The sequence below is a fragment of the Daktulosphaira vitifoliae genome, unplaced genomic scaffold, assembly GCF_025091365.1.
Source record: "Daktulosphaira vitifoliae isolate Bord-2020 unplaced genomic scaffold, ASM2509136v1 Scaffold_3, whole genome shotgun sequence".
Lineage (NCBI taxonomy): Eukaryota > Metazoa > Arthropoda > Insecta > Hemiptera > Phylloxeridae > Daktulosphaira > Daktulosphaira vitifoliae.
In genome coordinates this window covers 9,764,940-9,786,919 of record NW_026099574.1, presented here as the reverse complement: position 1 = coordinate 9,786,919, position 21,980 = coordinate 9,764,940, and the positions used below count along the sequence as shown (strand labels likewise).

Sequence of the window (21,980 nt, the reverse complement as noted above, 5' to 3'; positions counted from 1 at the left end):
TTCTGACGCAATGAATTATCTAATAAATATGCAAAGTGATCAAGATTCAAAATTATCGGACATCCAAAAAACGCTTTCTCAATATGGAAAAAAAATTGAAGTTATATTATCTAAAATTGATAATTTGAAAATTCTTTATTGAAAAAATATTATACTAATTTAAAAAGTGATGTCAAGTCTCTTAAATTAAAAATTAATAATTTTGAATGTAAACCCCTTAATTCAACATTATTAGCTCCTGTTGACTTAGTGAAAGAATCACAAGATAGAAGTATTAAAAATCGAAATATTATAATCTATAATATTCCGGATAATTCCAATGAGACCCATGAACAATTATCTAACTGTATTCATCATTTCATTAATAATTTTTCACTATCTATCACAATATTATCCTGTAAACATATTGGTAAATTTAATACAAAACCAAGACCAGTTTTAATTGAACTATTGAATGCTAATGAAGTTCATTCGGTTTTGAAATGTAAACAGACACTACGTAATAATGTAAAATAGAATAAAGTAGGCATATCACTTGATTTGATACTTTACCAACTGAAATTGCTAAATGATTTAAAATCCTTTATTCGCGATAAAAAATTAAATGGAGAGCATAATTGGTTTATAAAATACGTGAATATACACCTCAGCTTTCAAAAACAAAAATATAGTTTAAAGAAAACTAAAAAACACGCTTTTAAAGCACATCGAACTAAAAAGTTAAAAATAATTTTTAAAATAAGCTTAAAACAATAATGAACGAAAAGTACTAGTATTATTATGATAAAAGCGTGGGTGCTTTGTGCCATATTTTCCGTATATAGAGCGCCCGACGATTTCGAAACTTATTCTTGGTCTTTGTATACGCTGAAAAACCAGTTTCACACAAGTAGGAAGTTGCAAATGGCAATAAAACGGTGATAGCCTTTATGGACAATTGTTCGTAATCACTTTCCATGGCGATCCAGAACTCCTCAATTTTAAGTGACTCGAACTTGATTTTCAATTCAGATGAAGATTTTACTTCAAGCAAACTTTCGTATTCAATGGATGATAGTTCTTTTAGCTTTTTCTGAATTGAAAATGGATTTTGTACCCACAAATTATCAGAATCTTCGTTTATTCTTGGAAAGTAGGAAAGTAATCCGGATTTTAAATTGATTAAATGGTCTTTTATTTCTTCTGCATTTATCGGTGTCACTGAGCTCTCATATTCATATAAGAATTTATTCAAGTTGGAGAAACATGAAAAATCATTTTCTTGTACACATTCGACCCAAAAATCCAACTTGCCAATGAAAGCTTTAATCTTGTCATTGGCTTGAAAGATCGAAGTTTCTTTTCCTTGTAAACCCAAGTTTGTTTCGTTTAACTTGTTGAAAATATCAGAGAGGTAAGCTAACTTTATGAGCCAATTCTCATTATGAAACCACACAAAAAGATTTGTTTTCGTATGCTCCTTCAGAAAAACTTTTACTTCATCTCGCAATTCATAAAGTCTTGTTAAAACTTTGCCTCTGGACAACCACCTGATTTCTGTATGTTGTTAAGAACCCCTGAATATTATTTTATAATTGTGTGGAGTATATAATACATGGTCGTCCGACTGTCGTCGAACACAGGAATGTGCTGACCAAGGGTTTTAGGGCAACCATGGGCAAAGGACTCCCACTGTAGGTACCCTACAGTCAGTCGTGGTTTAGTATGTGCTAGTTACACTCATTATATATCATTCTATATCATTCTATGTCNTCATTCTATATCATTCTAAATCATTCTATATCATTCTATATCATTCTATGTCATTATATTTTATTATTCTATTCATTTGTATTAATATTAATAAATAACGTGTATTGTATTATTAATTGTGTCAATCAAATTATATATTCTAAAGTTTTATTGAAAAGTGAGTGTTTTCTTTTTCTTATTAAGTTTAATTCCTTTTACCACGTGGGCCCGCACAACATATTTGGTGGTAGCGGTAATAGAGCGGAAACGTCTTCGAGGGCCTTTCAAAAACTAAAAAGGAAAAAAAATTTTTGGTAAGAAAAACATACATTCATTAAACCGCGTGGAAGCGTCCTTGGTAGATAGGGAATAACCTCACTAGATAATTCTATTTCGTGTGGCAACACTGTTTCAACCGGTTCGACGCCGCCGCCGTGTTTATCAAACTAATACTCCGTTATGTACACCGTCGCGGTCTAGCGGACGATAACTTGACTGTGCCGCCGCCGTGATATAACACGACCACCAGATATCGTGGAAAACATAACAACAATTATAAAGTGACCGTCAAAATAATTAAACAATTTTGAATTTCTACATCGTCGCAATCAACGTTTTAATAAAAAATAATACAATCGATACATTCAAATACAATCAAATTTCTACAAAATCAAGAAGTGAAACTATTCTAATCATCAACGTCGTTCAAGATAATTTTTTTCAAATTCCTTACAAGTCNCAAGATAAATTTTTCAAATTCCTTACAAGCCGTTCAATTCAATTTGAGTCAAGCCATTCCATATCAAGTACAATTCAACTACACTGGTCCAAATAATTCAATTCCATTTCAATAAAGAATCAATTGTTAAATATGAAATATTTGAAANTTGTTAAAAATGAAATATTTCAAAATGATATTTGTCATCATAATGTAAGTTTTTTAAATCCTATACATGCTTTGCGATTGATTTATTTTAATTTAAATAGTAGTACCAAATAAATTTATTTTTAGTAAATTTAATTCTAAATCAAAAGATTGTTTATTATTAAAATAATTTAATTAAAAAGAGAGACAATTTAAATTTGAATTAGTTCAAAAATAATTTAAATATATTATTTTTCTATCTCGATTAAATATTTCAATTTCTATTTTTTCAATTTCAATATTTTTTAAATACTATAATATTTAGTGGGATCAAAATTTTTTTTGGAAAAAAAAAAGATACGAATTTTTATAGAATATTCTAATTTATACCATTTAAAAAAAAAAAAATTTTAATTTAATTTTTACTATCTCTAGTAAATGGTAAGAATTGTACCACTCGCTTACTCGCTCATTGCTAGATAGTGCAGAACTTATTTAAAGTACTTTGTAAACAAAAAAAAAAAATTTTTTTTGAGATTCTAACTCATGCATGATAAATGAGTTGTGAATCAAGTAATAGTTGTTCAAGTGATAGCGATTATAAACCATCGACTCATTCTAAATCCATCCTAATTCCTATTCCAGCTACTCGTTCTCTTCGTTCAAAGTCAAAAGTATCTCGACGTAGTACTAGTGTACCGAGAGATTTAGATAATAGTAAAGATATTTTGAATAAATCTATTCGTGCTATAGGTAGTACGGACAGCCTTCTAAACCATTCCAATTCTTTATTAGACGAATTATTAAGTTCAAACACTCAAACAAATTCTATTCAGACTTCTATTAAATGCAACTCCTATAATCCTATTACTCCTACATCGACTACCAATTCTAACACGTTCATGTCTATTTCTATGTCTGCGTCTACTTCTACGTCCACGTCTATTTCTACATCTGCGTCCATTTCAACGTCCACATCAACTTCTACTTCAACGTCCACTTCTACGTCAGCGTCCACTTCTACATCAGCGTCAACTTCTACGTCAACATTAAATTGTGCAACAGCACCACCTTCCACTTCGACTATCGTTTCTACATCCACTACACCAACTACGTGTTGGTATACGTTAGCGACAAATTACACCCCAGAAGTCAAAACAGCAGGTACAAGTCAAACTCTCACGAAGGTAAACCTAACGAACGCCTTGCACGATTCAGAAACCAAGTGGGGACCTGAAAAAATAAAAGCTAGTGTTTACCCACCTACTAATTTGCTACTCCATCAAGACTATTTGTCTTTAATGGCAGAAGAAGACAATATGCCCTGTGGTAGTAAAACAAACGAGTCAAATAGCAATAGAATGAAGAAAGCAGAAGAGGTGAAAATACCAATGAGTGAAGTAAAAGTGCTCATTGATCAATATATGGAACAATACTTTCAAAATAATTCTAACTCTTTCAACGCCAATCTACATCATCCACCTCCTTCAAACACGCAAATAGGGTTGCAAGACGCTATAAGGTTGCTTCCTAATTCTTTTGATGGAAGAGATGTGGAGCAATTGGAAATCTTTTTGGAAAAATGTGAATTTGCAGTAGAATGTGTAGTACCGGTGGCCATTCCACGGCTACTACGAGCAATTCAAACTCGACTGTCTGGTAAAGCAAGGCAGGTCACAAAATACAAAAGCTTTGAATCATGGGATGATCTTAGAGATACTTTGAAATCGAATTTAGAGCCTCAGAGAACAACCCCACACCTTTATTTGGAGCTATATGCTACAAAGCAATTGCCAAATGAGGACATACTATCATATTCAATGAAAATTGAAAAGCTACAAAATCAAATAATCGAACAGGAGACGTCAGACAAACATCCAGAGGTAGCCAAAGCGATAGAACAAACGATTAATAACCAAGTAATCCAAGTGTTTATGGAAGGACTCGGAAACTTGAAAGACTTTATAAAAGCACGGAATCCTTCAACTCTTGAAAAAGCTATTCAAGCAGCCAAAGAAGAAGAAAGGATAAGACTTTCAAATATAGGAGCAAAACAATATTTGAAAGATAGACCACTAAAAAGTTCTAATTCACAATATTCTACATCACAAAATTCTACTTCCAGTACAAGCTGTCATTTATGTGGTCAAAAGGGACATTTTGCTAAATTCTGTCGTAATAACAATTCTACATCCACTAATAACACAAATAACGCTAAAATACACAGACCCATTGTTCAAAACTCTGCTTCCGCAGAAAAAATCTGCAGATATTGTAAAAACGAGGGTCACATTTTAGAAGAATGTATCAAAAGAAGATACGCAAACACAAATCGACGTAAACAGGAAAACAGGAACCGTCCGGACCAAGGCGCAAGTTCGGCCGGAAAACTTCAAGCCGCCATAATACAATTAAACGAATCTACAGATGTANAATACAATTAAACGAATCTACAAATGCACCGCCAAGTTAGATAATGGTCATGTGCAAATTCTATGTAAGCAAACTACTCCGAATCTTCTACATCTTCTTTTAGACACAGGTAGTGATCTAAACCTTATCAAATTAAATTTTCTAAATCCTGAAGTACCAGTAAACGAGAACGATTNCAAATTAAATTTTCTAAATCCTGAAGTACCAGTAAAGGAGAACGAATGTTTCAGTCTCACTGGTATAACCGATCATACTATTTCGACACTTGGTAAAGTCATACTAAGTATTCAAATAGAAAATCATGTAATAAATTCTGAATTCCATATTGTCCATCCGAATTTCCCTATAAAATGTGAAGGTATTTTGGGAAGACCCTTTTTACAAGTAAATCAATTTTCAGTCGATTTTCGAAACAGTGAGATAATTATGCACATGAATAAAATATGTGAAATATCTCCACGCTCTGAATCTCTTATTTCTATTTCTGCATGTGATATCGCTGAGGCCACAGCGTTAGTCATTCATTCTCAAAACCTATATGAAAACTTATTATGTGGTAATGTACTGACAACAGTAAAGAACCACGANCGTTAGTCATTCATTCTCAAAACTTATATGAAAACTTATTGTGTGGTAATGTACTGACAACAGTAAAGAACCACGAAATTTTAATACCTGTTATCAACACATCTGAACGTTCAATTCTACTTCCACCAGATCTCGCTTTGTCTCAACTTTCGTTCGACATATGGACCGAACCAAAGTCATGTTGTATTGCAAATTCAAATTCTAATACTATTTCTGATAACAGTCCTCCCGCGAGCAGCCAACGACTAAGGCTACTTAAGAATTCTATTCAAACTGACCACTTAAATCCTAAGGAAAAAGCTTCGGTCGACACTATAATATATATCGCTNTGACCACTTAAATCCTGAGGAAAAAGCTTCGGTCGACACTATATGCCGTGAGTACTCCGACATTTTTCATTTAGATGGAGACAGACTGACGTGCACGGACGCGATTTATCACGAAATAAATACGCCCTCAATCGTACAGCCCATCAATGAACGTCCATACCGTTTGCCTTTCCATCACAAACAGGAGATTAATAAACAAATTAAAGAACTAGAAGAACAAAATATTGTTGCTCCCAGCAAAAGTCCATGGAATGCACCACTATTAGTTGTACCAAAGAAACCGGACAGTAATGGTGTTGTGAAATATCGTGTCTGCGTTGATTTCAGAAAATTAAATCAAGTTTCTGCAGGCGATGCATATCCTATTCCTAATATAGCTGACATTCTAGATCAATTAGGAAAATCCTCGTACTATTCAACTCTGGATCTCGCGCAAGGCTATCATCAAGTAGAAATGCACCCAGATCACCGTGAAAAAACTGCATTTAGTACAGATCAGGGTCACTTTGAGTTCCTTCGAGTTCCTTTCGGTCTCAAAGGTGCACCTGCTACATTTCAACGTCTTATGAACTCTGTATTAAGTGGGCTAACCGGTCTAAAAGCATTCGTTTATTTGGATGACATAATAGTCTATGCATCTTCTATACAAGATCACGAGAACAAATTAAAGGATGTATTCAATCGACTTCGGAGTTTCAACTTAAAACTACAACCTTCTAAGTGTTCATTTATGTGAAAAGAAGTACACTACTTGGGTCATGTTATAACAGACAAAGGTGTTAAACCTGATCCACTCAAAATCAAATATGTTCTAGAGTTCCCAATTCCTAGAAACGCCAAAGAGGTAAAATCGTTTCTTGATCTTTCAGGCTATTACAGGCGTTTTGTACCAAACTATGGCACAATCGCAAAGCCACTCACGAATCTTTTAAAGAAAGAAGTCTCATTCCACTGGTCAGATCAATGTCAAGAATCATTTGAAAAATTAAAAACTGTTCTAACTCAAGAACCTCTACTTCAATATCCAGATTTTAGCCAACCATTTAACCTAACTTGTGACGCAAGCAATGTTGCAATAGGTTGTGTTCTATCTCAAGGTCCTATCGGCAAGGATTTACCAATCGCGTACGCATCTAGAACTCTGAATCGAGCCGAACAAAATTATAATACAACTGAAAAAGAGTTGTGTTCTATCATATGGGGTATTAAGCAGTTCCGCCCCTATCTTTTTGGACAAAAGTTCAATGTGGTAACAGACCACCGAGCTCTTGTATGGTTATTCAATATAAAGGACCCAGGCTCGAGGCTAACGAGATGGAGACTTAAATTAGAAGAATATGAATATGAAATTCAGTACAAGCCAGGTTGTCATAATACTAACGGTGATGCGCTTAGACNGATGGAGACTTAAATTAGAAGAATATGAATATGAAATTCAGTACAAGCCAGGTTGTCATAATACTAACGCTGATGCGCTTAGACGTATACACATNAAATTCAGTACAAGCCAGGTTGCCATAATACTAACGCTGATGCGCTTAGCCGTATACACGTTACAACCCGGGCTCAGTCAAAGGAACAAATTTCTATATCACAAAATCATTCTACATCACAGGATCCTGCTAACTCACTATTAGACTCTGAAAATTACTCTGAACACTCCAATACACCGTCTTCGTCGACATCCACCTCTAGCATGACAGAAAAACAACAGCTCGAGCAAACCTATACCAACTTCTTACAGGCCAGAGAGGAATCGATATCTACTACATCGAATGTTCAAGAAATTGTCGGAGATCTCTTCAAAGAAAACAACGATTGGCATTTAGCCAATAGCGTATCCCAAGATTTCTATATGAAAAAAGGAGTCGCTCTCCAATTCAGAAGAAAATTTGGACAAATAGAAGAACTTCTAAACCAAAGGAAAAATGTGACAGAAATTGCGCATTTAGTCCACAATGAGAAATACATTCTATATCTTATTACAAAAGCTAACTATTTTGAGAAACTTAGTTACGAAATCTTGTTTAAGACTCTAATGAATCTAAAAACCTTTTGTCAAGAAAATAATCTAACCAAAATCGCTATGCCAAAAATAGGATGCGGTTTAGATCAACTCAATTGGAATCAAGTTAAATCTATGTTAAGATTCATTTATGGAGAATCCAATATTACTATCAAAGTGTTTAGTAAAGATCACCTAACACTTGAGGAAAAACTTAGACTCATTAAAGATTTCCACGATACTCTTCTCTCAGGTCATCAAGGAGTAGAACGGACTCTTAGTAAGCTCAGAATCGAATACCGTTGGACAGGTAGAAGTTTNGAATCGAATACCGTTGGACAGGCATGAGAAAACAAGTAGAAGAGTATATCAAGACTTGTCCTACGTGTCAATTGACCAAGGTGTCAAATAAATCAGTCAAGGAACCAATGGTAATAACTTCTACATCATCAAGAGCGTTTGAAAAAATTTTTCTAGATATCGTTGGTCCTCTTACTAAATCAAGTCGTAACAATGTCTTTATCATCACACTACAAGATGATCTGACAAAATTTTCATGGGCCATACCAACAAGAAATCATGAGGCCAACACTGTAGCCTACCATTTTGTGACTCAATTTGTTTGCTTACATGGTATACCTCAGCAAATAGTCACAGATTGCGGTACAGAATTTCTAAGTCAAGTTTTCGCAGAAGTATGTCGGTTGTTGAAAATAAAAAAGTCATCAACTACTCCGTATCATCCTCAGAGTAATGGCAGTCTAGAAAGGAGCCATCGAACCTTAGGCGAATACCTCAGAAGTTTTGTTGCGAAAGATCAATCAGACTGGGACGAATACATTCCATTCGCAATGTTTGCCTACAATTCCAGTATTCACTCGTCTACAGGTTATCAACCCTATGAACTAGTCTATGGTAGACAGATACACATTCCTAATTCGTTGTCGAAACCTCCAGAACCCCAGTACAATTTCTCTGATTATCAATTCGAACTCAAACGGAGACTTCAAGAAACGAACGAAGTTTNAGACTTCAAGAAACAAGCGAAGTCGCACGCAATCGATTAATCGCTAATAAAAACAAAGCTAAATGTCAATACGACAAAAACGCACATTCTTTAGAAATTAAGGAAGGTGACATGGTTTATTTACAAAATAAAGCAGCTCACAATAAACTCACACCCAATTGGATAGGTCCATTTGAGGTTCTCGAAATCCACCCTAACCAGGTCAATGTAGCGATTAAGCGGAGGGGGAAAAGACATTTAGTTCATAAAAATTTATTGAAAAAACATTTCTCCTAAATCCATAATATATAAAAAAAAAATTTTTTGTATTTCTAGTACATACATCNTTTTTTTGTATTTCTAGTACATACACCAATGCAGAAATTCTAATTCACCCACCGGACAATCTAGCACAAATAGACATACTAACTCCTCACATTGGAATGTATTATGAAAAGAAATCTAATGTCAAACTACACAGCAGTGACTGGACAATAGTGACATTCTTGGACACATCACAGTATGCGTCCAAATACAACACTCTCTTGCAGTTCTATAGTACAACACGTAATTTATGCACACAACTAAAAGACAAAGTTAGTGTGTTAGAATTTGTAGAAGCTTGTCATCACTTTGATAGGGCTACACTTCCATATCTCTTCGAAATCGAATCAAACCGAAACGCTATAAATATCTCACTCGGACAAGACATCCATAAAGAAAACTACCGGGTCCGCCGTAACATGATCAGCTCAGTAACGACGGTAGCAAAAACACTTTTTGATTCAAGTCACATGTTAAACACTGAATTTATCTTTGGCAAAATAATAGATTTTGCAAAGTCCAAATTGACCACCACCAGTATATTAGAAAAAAAAATGCAGTTGTTCGANAGAAAAAAAAATGCGGTTATTCCAAACGACAATCTCTGATATCAATAACATGACCAAGCACATTAATGAAGCTCAAGTCGAAATCGAAAAAAATATTCAATATCTTAATAACCAAGTCATAAAGAATTCTCAAACTATCAACAGTCTAATCACGAAAACAGCTTTGTTAGAGCAATCAACGTTATTCCAAATCCTTCTAAATCAGTATGCGTACGAAACGCAAAATATTGTTTCTATTATCAACTCTGCTATCCATGGCAAAATTCACACCACAGTTTTGCCTCCTAACAAGTTACTATCTCAGCTACGGGAAATACAGCTAGAACTTCCCGCTGGCAATCAACTTCCGTTAGAAATTAATATACAAAATATTCCTGAACTCCTTTCAATCTCTTCTACATCCATAATTTATAGAGATAACTTTCTCATTTTTATATTGCAATGTCCAATAGTTAAAATCGATGAATATAATCTCTATCACACGATACCTTTACCATTCTATTTTGAAAACAATAATGTTGTTCTAGTAAAACCAGACAATGATTATATAGCAATTAGCGATGATAGTGAGTTTTATTTAACTTTTAGTCAATCGCAAATAGAAACATGTATACCACTGAACTCATATACATTATGTAAAGGTAATCATCCAGTTTATCGTAAATCTTCTTCTAAGCTATGTGAGATTTTATTGTTAGAAAATCCACACGATTTACCTCAATCATGCAAAATCATTTATGTATCATTTAATAACAGTATATGAAATCGGTTATCGAATACCAATTCCTGGATTTATTGTACGCGAGACGAACTAGTGACTCTGAATTGTAAATCTCCTCAACGCACTTTTTCTGTTTATATAAAAAATATTGGTCGTTTAACAATATCTCCCACTTGTAATGTTCATACCACTTCATTAATTCTAACGCCCATTTCAACTGTACTCTACAACCATTCTAATGATATAGTCCCTCTGAATCCTATGTTTAACTTAATTAACACGTACACAGAATCCATTATTAAGGTAACTCCGCAACAAATAACAAATACCGATTTATTCAACGATCTTTGTAAATTAGTTAAACATACTACAAATTGGTATACAAATCCAAATAGCAATCATTTTTTACTAAGTCATTATCATATTGTAATCATATATACTTGTTTGTCAATTTGTATCATATCAATTATAATTGTCGCTGTATTCTTTAAGTGTAAGAAAAAAGTAATTCAAGTATATACCACTGAAATTAATAATACGCAACTCTGAATCTCTCTATTTTAAATTATATAATTCGCCAATATGAAAAACATTCTAAATCCCTTTGCAATTGTATAACTTTATTTATCTGATTTCCCTTGAGTCAATGGGAATCATTAGACCCCCATTGCTCATTTAGGTTGGGGGGTGTTAAGAACCCCTGAATATTATTTTATAATTGTGTAGAGTATATAATACATGGTCGTCCGACTGTCGTCGAACACAGGAATGTGCTGACCAAGGGTTTTAGGGCAACCATGGGCAAAGGACTCCCACTGTAGGTACCCTACAGTCAGTCGTGGTTTAGTATGTGCTAGTTACACTCATTATATATCATTCTATATCATTCTATGTCATTATATTTTATTATTCTATTCATTTGTATTAATATTAATAAATAACGTGTATTGTATTATTAATTGTATCAATCAAATTATATATTCTAAAGTTTTATTGAAAAGTGAGTGTTTTCTTTTTCTTATTAAGTTTAATTCCTTTTACCACGTGGGCCCGCACAACAATGTAAAAGAAGATTCTGATGGTCACTCTCCATGTCCTCACAGAGCTTCTTGAACAGCCTTGTTTTTAAGGGGCGTGATTTTATAAAGTTCACACACTGAACAGCTACGTCTAGTGCTGATTTAAGATCTGTCGAAAGTTTCTTGGTTGCTAACGCATGGCGATATAAAACACAGTGGCTGTTACTACATTTTGGAGCTACCTCTTTAATTCTGGTTATTACACCTTTTATTTTCCCAACCATTGCAGCAGCGCCATCCGTGCATACGTCCACACATTTTTGCCATGATATTTTTTTTTTCATTAAGTACTTATTTAAAACATCAAAAATTTCCTCTCCTGTAATATGCGTTTTCAAACTTTTACAAATAAGCAACTCTTCTTGAATGGTTTTCTCATGAGTATATCTGGCAAAAACAAGTAGTATGGACAACCCAGAAACATCGGTGCTTTCGTCCATTTGTACAGAAAATTGGTTACAGTTAATTAATCTGAAGACAAATTCATCTTCAATGTGGTCAGAAATTTTATGAATTCGATCAGAAATCGTATTGTTTGAGTTGCACTGCTGCAACTTTTTTACCCGCATCTTCTCCGAGAATACAAGAGACCACTTCTATCATACTAGGTTTAATCAAACTTTCGGCAATGGTGTGAGGTTTTCCGGCACGTGCAATATTATAACCCAATATAAATGAATCCTCTGTGTTTTTCTCATTTTCGTCTTTTATATACTTAGTGAGAGAACTCGTACTTTCAGTTGAAATGTCTTTCTTTATTCTAAAAAATTCCAGATCTTTCCCTTTTAGATTTGGATGATTAGATTCCAAATGTCGCTTAAGCTTCGTAGGAGCCAAAGAACTGTTACTGAGAACTTTTTCACAAACTACGCACCTCACATCGGGAAACGTGTCTACTCCAATGGGAATAAATCCAAACGATAAATATTCTTCGTCATATCGTCTTTTTTTACCTTTTGAAAAAATAATTTAAGTGTATTCCTTACTTGGAGATGCTTCATTTTCGACAGTTTGTTTTTGGGGAGGAGCTGCTTCACAGTGGGAAGTCGAGTTTTCCGATGAAACAGACGAAGTACTGCTTTTACTTGTAGATGTTAGACCGGCCTTCTCTAATGATTATAATCGCCCCGTTTTGAGCCATTTGTCCATTGTATTATATATTATATTATACCAGAAAATTAAAGAGTTATTCGTGATAGTAATAATTGAACACTAAAATTCACTGTTAGAAAAAAAAAACGGTTTCTCACTTCGTCAAAGCAGAATGAAGACTGACAACTACAAATAAATATTTTGTAGTGGCGAGACCCACTGAACGAATACTCGCTAATGACCACAGATAAGATAAATGAATATCTATAGTAGGTCCTATTTATACGCAACGATAAATCGAAACAATTCGATCGTTACGATAAATTGCTAGCATTTATTGTTGCGTGTAAACCCGGCTTTATAAGTTTATAACAAATAATATATATTATATAAGATATTTTATCATAGGATAAGGAAACTAAAAATAATTTTTATATTTCCCCAAATTTCTCACGGAACCCTTGGCGCCGGCTCACGGAACCCTTAGGTTCCGCGGAACACTAGTTGGGAAACGCTGCTTTATATAACTACAGTACCGTATTTTATTTTAATCAGTCTTAAAATAAATATTAATCAGATTCAGAAATTATCACTGTATCCAAAAGGACATTTTGAACATGTCTGAATACTTTGATACCACTCATGGAATTCTACAGGAATGGCTTCAATCTTACAAAGTTTCATGGGATCTTTTTTTTTCAATGTTGAAATTGGTCTTGGCTTATTATATAATTGTTTAAGGTTATTAGAATATTTTGTTGGTTTACCTCTTCCACTTAAGCGTATACTTTTAGACTCTTCATCTGAATAGTTATATTTAAACTGTATAACACCAGGCTCAGTTTTCTCATATTATAAAACCTTAATTTTTAACCAATTCACTTTAATACCTTGTGTATCAGTTTTGATATGGTTTTTTATTATTAAACTAGCTAAACTTTTCAAGTCAAGAAAATCAGTATACTAAAAATCTTGAACTGTGTAGCTAGAACATTTTTTATTATTCCTATTTGAAAGAGCTAGTCGGCAAATATTAAGCCAGTCATGCATAGTATACACAGGAATATTTTTCTTTGCGGCCTCATTTATATTTTGCATACTGTCCACTTTCATGTATGAATGTCCACTCTCCATGAAATTATGTGTTATAACATCAATTTTTGAATGTGTGACAATGTATAAGAATAAAGCTACTATATATTGATTCCTATTTTGACCACTGGTTGTATATGGAAATATTAGTTATATTTACTGGGAGCTGTTTGATCCATTTTAGTAAAGCTGTACCAATTTCTGAACTTCTTTTTTGTCCGTTTACTTTATTCCATAAAAAACAAAAGGCATTATTTGGGGAAGCAGCCTCATACAAAGTTAAATTTTATGTACATAGTTATCTACTGTAGTATACTATAGTATGTACTATAGTACATACTAGAGACATCAGAACTAGGAATCTGTAAAACACTTTGTAAGTCAAATGTAGTACTTCAAAATTCAGTTTGAAGCTTTTTCTTTGTCAAACTTTTTAGCTGCAAATGATTCATCCCGTCTTCGAGTATGATTTTTATACTTCATTAATATTTGTTGTTCATGTGGTTTGTCTAATTTCTTAAATTTTTCACATAGAAGACATTGATCTTTTTTTGATTTATAAAAATTCAAATTATATTGCTCACAAAATATTTTTCGATACACGGTACAACAAACAAAACAAATATGATCTAATTTAAAAAATAATGACCAAGTAACATTGACTATGTTACTTTCTCAAATTATGCTAAAAGTCAAGTTAATCGAAATGATGTACTAAGTACTTCCTAAACTATTCATGATATCACTTGGACACTTTTTCTACACATTTATAGGGATGAAAAATTGAATTTAAACATGTTTTTGTACTTGGCCACTTTTGGCATGATGGCGACAATATATATATATTATCTTTTGCGGTGCAAAAGAGATTAAGTAGAATCGTGTCAACCGGACTAAGTGGATACGCGATACTTGTAATTCTAATTATAGTAATATTTTTCCTATTTATAATAATAAATGTAAATTTTTAAAGGGGTATTATCAAAATGTTAGGGGGTTAAGATCTAAATTAAATTTACCAAGAGTAAATATTCCTTGTTATTTGGTTTTTTGGAAACTTGGTTAAATGATGACTTTTTAAATTCGGAACTTGGCTTAAATAATTTCAATGTTTATAGATGCCATAGAAATAGTAATAATAGTGCGCACAGAAGAGGTGGTGGTGTTATGATTTGTGTTTATAATAAATTTCATTCGGAAGAAATACTTTTACCATTTAATAACATGGAATAGCTATTTATCTCTATTCAGCTTGTACATAGTAAGCGTCTTATTATAGGTTCAGTTTATTTGCCACCTGATAGTTTATGTGATAAGTATTTACAACACGTTGAAACCTTTAAATGGGTTTTTGCTAAATTTGGTGATTACGTTGCTTATCAGTGACTACAACTTGCCTAATGTACAAATATATAACACTCATCCGGGATATTAATTGATGGTCGATCATCTGGGCGGACTCATATTATAGTTGATAATTTTGCTGCGTTTAATCTTTTTCAATTTAATAATAATAATTTTTCAAGTTCTACTCTTGATTTAGTGTTTTCAAATGTTCATGAAACTAATGTCTATCTATGTCTTGATGCTATAATTCCTATTGACAACTATCACTCAGCCTTAAAAATTATTAATCGTTTTAGCTTAAGTGTACTGAATTTAAATATTTCTGAAACCTTAAATATTTTTATATTTGCTAATATTAACTTAATTTGTTTGTATTTAGCATCTATTGATTGGTCAAATTTATTTAAAATAAGAGCATTAATGATGCGGTTGATTTATTTTATTCGACTATTGAACTTAGTATAAAATGATCTATAATATCATAGTTCAATTATCGTAAAGGGTCTTTCCCGCCTTAGTTTAGTATTGAACTTAAAAAACTTATTAAGACTAAAAATAGTTTACACAAATTATTTAAACGAACTGTTAGGGCGCGGGCAGATAGTGCTGCGCTTTATGCGCAACGGTGGGACCTGTGGGCAGCCATGCTCACGCCCTCCTATCATGTGAGGTTAAAAAATTTGTTCTGTTGTTATCGTGGTTGATAAAATTAAAAATAATAGTCACTCTGTTTTTTTCAATTTTTGTTCTGTTGGTTCTATTCAATTATTTTTTGTGTTAGTTTATAATCTTTTTATAAGCCGTCCAGGCAAATTGTTTATAATTTTTTATAAGCCGACAAGGCAAATTGTGTAAGCCGTCAAGGCAAATAATTGTGTTCAACGTCGTCCAGACGAAATCTTTTGTAAGCCGTCCAGGCAAACAATTGTGTTGATGTACAATCAAATAGTTAAATACTGAATAAGTCAATACAATTAGGTAAGACATTGCATTATAAGTTTATTTGTTCCTATTATTATTATTGTTTATTTAAACATTTATAAATTATACTGTTCAATAATTGAATCAGACTCATTTATTTATATTAATTTTCTTCCCTCTATATTCATTAAAAATACAGTCTACTATAAAAAAAAAAGGGGGGGGAAATGTGTCGCGTAAGCGCGTTATTATTATCTGTCCGCGCCCTAACACTAACATTGTTACTATTTATGATTAGTTTGTTGAAGTTTGCCGTAATTGTAAAACACTATCTAAGAAATGTTACGATTCCTATTTGTTCAATGTTCAAAAATATCTATCATCTAACCCTCGAATGTTTTAGGAATTCGTTAAGGATAGACAAAATTCAAATGTACTTCCGATAAGAATGCATTTCAATGATATTTATTCTAATGATTATGAATCTATTTAGTGAATATTTTGGATCTGTTTATTCAGCTGTAAAATCGCATAGTAATAATGTGAGTTCGTCTGATTTTGATTTACTTGATATCCATAATTTTAATATTTCTATAACTAAAGTTTTTAATGGTCTATTCGATATTGGAAAAAAAGTTAATAGTGGTCCTGATATATTACCCACCATAAAATTTTATGAATGTCGTTTATTAGCTTTGCCAATTCATTTCCCTTTCCAATTATCATTGAACTCATGTACCTTCCTTAATTGATGAAAAAAGTTTTTTAACACCAATTCATAAATCAGGTGATAAATCCAATGTACAAAACTACAGGCCTATTTCAAAACATAACGATTTAGCCAAGTTATTTAAAAAAATAGTTGAAAATAAATTTTCTAGTCAAAAGACACATATTCTTTGTAATTCTTAACATGGATTTTGACAAGGTAGATCTACATTATCGAACTTATTAATTTATTATTCAGATCTAGTCTCAGTAGTTGAGAATGGTGGACAAGTTGACTCAATCTTTATTTAAAAAAAGCTTTTGATTCGGTTGATCATAATGTACTTATAAGTAAATTAAATATAATGGGAATAAGGGATCCTTTCTTATCTTGATTGCGATCTTATTTGAGTAATAGAACGCAACAAGTCCGAATGTATTCTAAAGTATCACATATAATTCATGTCACCAATCGGATGTACCGCAAGGAGGTCACTTATCACATATTTTTTTCTTATTGTTTGTAAATGATTTTACCAAAATAATTAGGTATACTAAATGTTTAATGTTTGCAGATGCCTTAAAAATATTCAATAATATATTATCCATGCAAGATTATTTTAATATGCAAAGTGATTTAAATAATTTTTTTTTATGGTGCTCTTTAAATCACCTCTCTATAAATATAAGTAAATGCATGAAAATTTTTTTTCAAGTTGAATTCAACTATACAGTTAATAACACCCCATTACACTCTGTTAATCTGGTTAAAGACTTAGGCATTTTTCATTTGATTTATCTTTTAGTTATCATATTCATTATGTTAAGCTTAAGGCATTGAAAACATTGGGTTTCATTAGGCGTAATTGTTTTGATTTTAATAATTTCAATTGTTTAAGAGTATTATATTTATCTTTAGTACGATTAACAGTTGATTATGGTTCTATCCTTTGGAATCCATTTCAGTCTTCTAGGATACAGAAAATATATTTTATATATATTTACACATATTTAATGAAATAATATTGAATTTATTTGGACAGTAAAAAATTTAATTTTTTCTAACTAATATTAGATGTATTCGCGTTTGTTGACAATAATGAATCTAGGTAAGATAGGTTTTTATGCCATCCGTGATCGGTGTGCACTGTCGATTGTAATAATATTAGTAAATTTGTTTCTAAATATACACACGTCGGTCTGGAATTATACGTCAAAATGTCGTAGTAAACACGATGGTTAACGACAATAATTCATTGTCAGAATTGTAAGATTATTTTTCGGTAATATCATTTATAATACAGATTACAGACTATCCGTCAGTAGGTATATTATCGTTATTTGTTCGTTGCTTTTATTGCACATTAGTTAATAATAGTTGTGTATACACTAGTTACAGACTATAGTTGTTTTTTATAAGTATTATCCAGTGAATAGTATTATAATTTAAACAAAATTAAAAAATGAAAAAGGTCGTTATAAATTAAAGCGATTTTATATGAGTGGTGCAGAAAAACGTAAATTGGCAAAAGAAAAAGATAAAAAAAATACGGGAATATTTAAAAAAACTAAGCGAATGACAGTTTATCATAACTAAGCCAAACACAACTTCTTCTGAGGTTAGTACAGTTTTACAATTACTATACGAAGAATAAATATTACTTAAAATAATATATTTTTTATACTATTATACATAATAGTATATAATAATATGTATACAAGTTAGGTAATTTAAATAATAAACATTACAATTAGGTACAGATTTTAAATATTTTTTTTATTTCAGTCATATCAAACTGCTCTACTACCTCCATCAGTAACTATCGCCGAAACCTCTTCACCTCAAAATATTGTTGAAGAAACAAATGAAGGCTTAAATTTAGATATAGGATTATGGCCTGAAAATATGACAGGATTAATAGATTATTGGGCAAAAGTAGGAAGTTCAAATTTACAAAATTGTTATGAAGAATTATTTATACAAAAATCAAAAAAACAGTTTGATGGAAATTTCCTCGTAATTGTAATAAATCATTGTTTGAGCGAAAAACTGCCAACGGAGAAATAATTAAGCGTTCATGGTTATGTTTTTCGCCATTCAATGGTAGTATTTTTTGTTTTGTTTGTAAATTAATATCGAAAACACGCAGTCAATTTATTCATGGTGGTTCCTGTGATTGGAAACATGCAGATAATCGATTAATAAGTCATGAAACTTTCAAAGATCATTTAAATTCTGTGATAAATTTAGCTATTCGTTCAAAAGAATTAGGCCGTATTGACAATGAACTTATCAAACAAAATGAAGAGGTAAAGAGTTACTGGCGTAATATAATCAAGAGACTCGTAAGTGTTATAATATTTATATGTGAACGAGATTTAGCATTACGTGGTAAAAATAAAATTGTCTGTTCGCCTAAAAATGGCAATTATCTTGGAATTCTAGAGCTGTTAGCTGAGTATGATAATTTTCTTAAACAGCATATTGAAAATCATGCAAATAGAGGAAGTGGGCACACTAACTATTTATCTTCTACTATTTGCGAAGAATTAATAGAAATAATGGTAAATAATGTTTTGAATGAAATAATTTCTCGTATAAAACTATCTAAATATTTTTCTATTTCATTAGATTCGACACCTGATGAAGGTCATATAGATCAATTAACGTTAGTTTTTAGATACCTTGAAAGAGATACACCAGTGGAAAGATTTTTAGTATTTATGCTAAACCAAGGCCATAAAGCTCAAGATATGTATGATGGTTTAATAAACTTTTTAAATAAATATGACTTAAACATAAAAAATTGTAGCGGCCAATCCTACGACAATGCTTCTGCAATGAGTAAAAAGTATAATGGTCTCCAGTCAAAAGTTCTGGAAAATAATAAACTAGCTTCCTGGATTCCATGTGCTACTCATTCATTAAATTTGGTAGGAAAAGCAGCAACCGAGTGTTGTACTGCTGCTGTTGAATTTTTTTATTTTTTAGAGCAGTTATATGTATTTTTTACAGCATCAACAAAACGTTATGAACTACTGATTAAAGCTCTAAGTTTAGAAAATACCAAATCTCGTATCCATGTACTACAACGAGTTAATACTACACGTTGGTCATGTAGATCTGATACAACAAAGCTCTTATGCAAGGCTATAAACAATTTAAAAGTACTCTAATTCAAATAGCTGATGACTTTGAACAAACAACAAAAACGCGGTGCGATGCAAATTGTTTATACANAGATACCTTGAAAGAGATACACCAGTGGAAAGATTTTTAGTATTTATGCCAAACCAAGGCCATAAAGCTCAAGATATGTATGATGGTTTAATAAACTTTTTAAATAAATATGACTTAAACATAAAAAATTGTAGAGGCCAATCCTACGACAATTCTTCTGCAATGAGTAGAAAGTATAATGGTCTCCTGTCAAAAGTTCTGGAAAATAATAAACTAGCTTTAAATATCCTTGAAAGAGTAGATAGCACTAATAAATTACTACAAGATCCGACTTTAGACCTTAACACTGCAGTTTCTGCTATTAAGTCTTTAAAGAATTTTGTTCAAGCTAAACGTGATACTTTTGATCAATATGAAAAACAAGGAGCAGACATTTCGGAAACAACAGATTATTTGAAACATCGTAAACGGCAAAGAAATATCCGTCTAAATCCAATAGATTCTCATGAAACAACCGAAGTAGATTTAACTTCTTCTCAAAAATTCAAAATTTTTTACCTGTTATTGATACTTTTATTTCTAACTTGGATAAACGAGTGTCTGCTTATGAATTGGTATACCAACGATTTGGCTTTCTTCGAAAAATAGAACAACTAAGTAATCAAGAAATTGAAGATGAAGCAAATAAACTTGTTAAAATTTACCAAGATGACATCGATGAACACTTTGGAAACGAACTTATTCAATTTAAAGAATTTTATAAACATTTTAAAGATGAAAACAGTGAATTTCACAATATTAGTCAAGAACATTTAATGTATAAAATATTAATTAATAAAGAAGTAAAAGATTGTCTTCCTAATGTTGAAATAGTTCTTCGTATTTATCTTGTTTTAATGCTTACAAACAGCAGTAGTGAAAGATCATTCTCTAATTTGCAGCATATAAAAAATAGATTGCGTACTTCAATGGACAGAGACAGGCTCAATCAACTAGCCATAATGAATTCGGAGTCTGATATTTTAAGAAAACTTGATTTTCAAAACGTTACTGATAATTTTGTACAAAAGAAATCAAGAAAAGTTCCAGACATTTAATTTTAATTATTTGACATTATTATTTTTATAATATTTTTTTTTAATTTCTTACACTTAATATTAAAATGAAATAACTTATACTGATTTGATTGTTTTTATAGTTATTTATTATTAAATAAATAGTTAATACTTAATTGGTACTACTACTAAATATGATAATAATTGTTATTTAATAGGTAAAAAAATATATTTCTTTGTTTATGTATAAGGGGCTCCCATAATACATGCCGCCCAGGGGCCACCACATACCTAAGTCCTCCCCTGGTCAGACGTAAACTTAATGAAGCTTGTTTTGTTTTTAATCTAATTAATAATAAAATTGATTGTCCTAAGCTTCTAGCTAAATTAGGGTTCCATGTTACTACTTTTAATTCTGGAATAATATTCTTTTTCATATTAATAGTAATCGTCAAAACTATGGTTTCTTTGAACCTCTTAATCGTTTAGCTATAACATGTAATAATTTACCAAATTTTGATTTTTTTAATGACTCATTATCAAAATTGAAGTTTACTATGTATTATTATTCGCTTAAATAATGTAATTATTTATTGTTATTACCTATCTTGTTAATATTTATATCATGTATTATTTATTATTTTTATTTAATGTTTGATGTATTTACTATAAACTACACTTTTGCCTACAGGGCGTCAAATAAATTATTATTATATGTAAAACTCTATTTCTTAATTACAAGTTTTGTCACACTCATGAAAAAATATATAAAAGTTTAATAAATTAAAAAAAAATTGAACAATATAAAAATAATGTAATTCAAGAGAAAGGTTTACATAATATCAGTTAAATAAAAAAAAACTTTCATTAATTTCAAGTCAATGCAATATATTTTATAATAATACTACTATAGTCGTTGATGTTATATATAAA

The 21,980-nt window shown here is 31.6% G+C and overlaps 2 protein-coding genes across 2 annotated transcripts; both read left to right on the top strand.

Annotated features, from left to right (window-relative positions):
* Positions 1 to 9,858: 9,858 nt before the first annotated feature.
* Positions 9,859 to 11,415, top strand: LOC126900549 (uncharacterized). The gene has a single exon (XM_050676353.1). The coding sequence runs from the start codon at positions 9,862 to 9,864 to the stop codon at positions 10,612 to 10,614; it is 753 nt and encodes a 250-aa protein (XP_050532310.1). The 5' UTR covers positions 9,859 to 9,861; the 3' UTR covers positions 10,615 to 11,415.
* A 5,167-nt stretch (positions 11,416 to 16,582) lies between these two features.
* On the top strand, positions 16,583 to 19,988 carry LOC126902026 (uncharacterized). The gene is made up of 4 exons (XM_050679050.1): positions 16,583 to 16,645; positions 18,598 to 18,747; positions 18,855 to 19,567; positions 19,625 to 19,988. The coding sequence occupies exons 1-4, from the start codon at positions 16,583 to 16,585 to the stop codon at positions 19,986 to 19,988; spliced, it is 1,290 nt and encodes a 429-aa protein (XP_050535007.1).
* Positions 19,989 to 21,980: the final 1,992 nt, after the last annotated feature.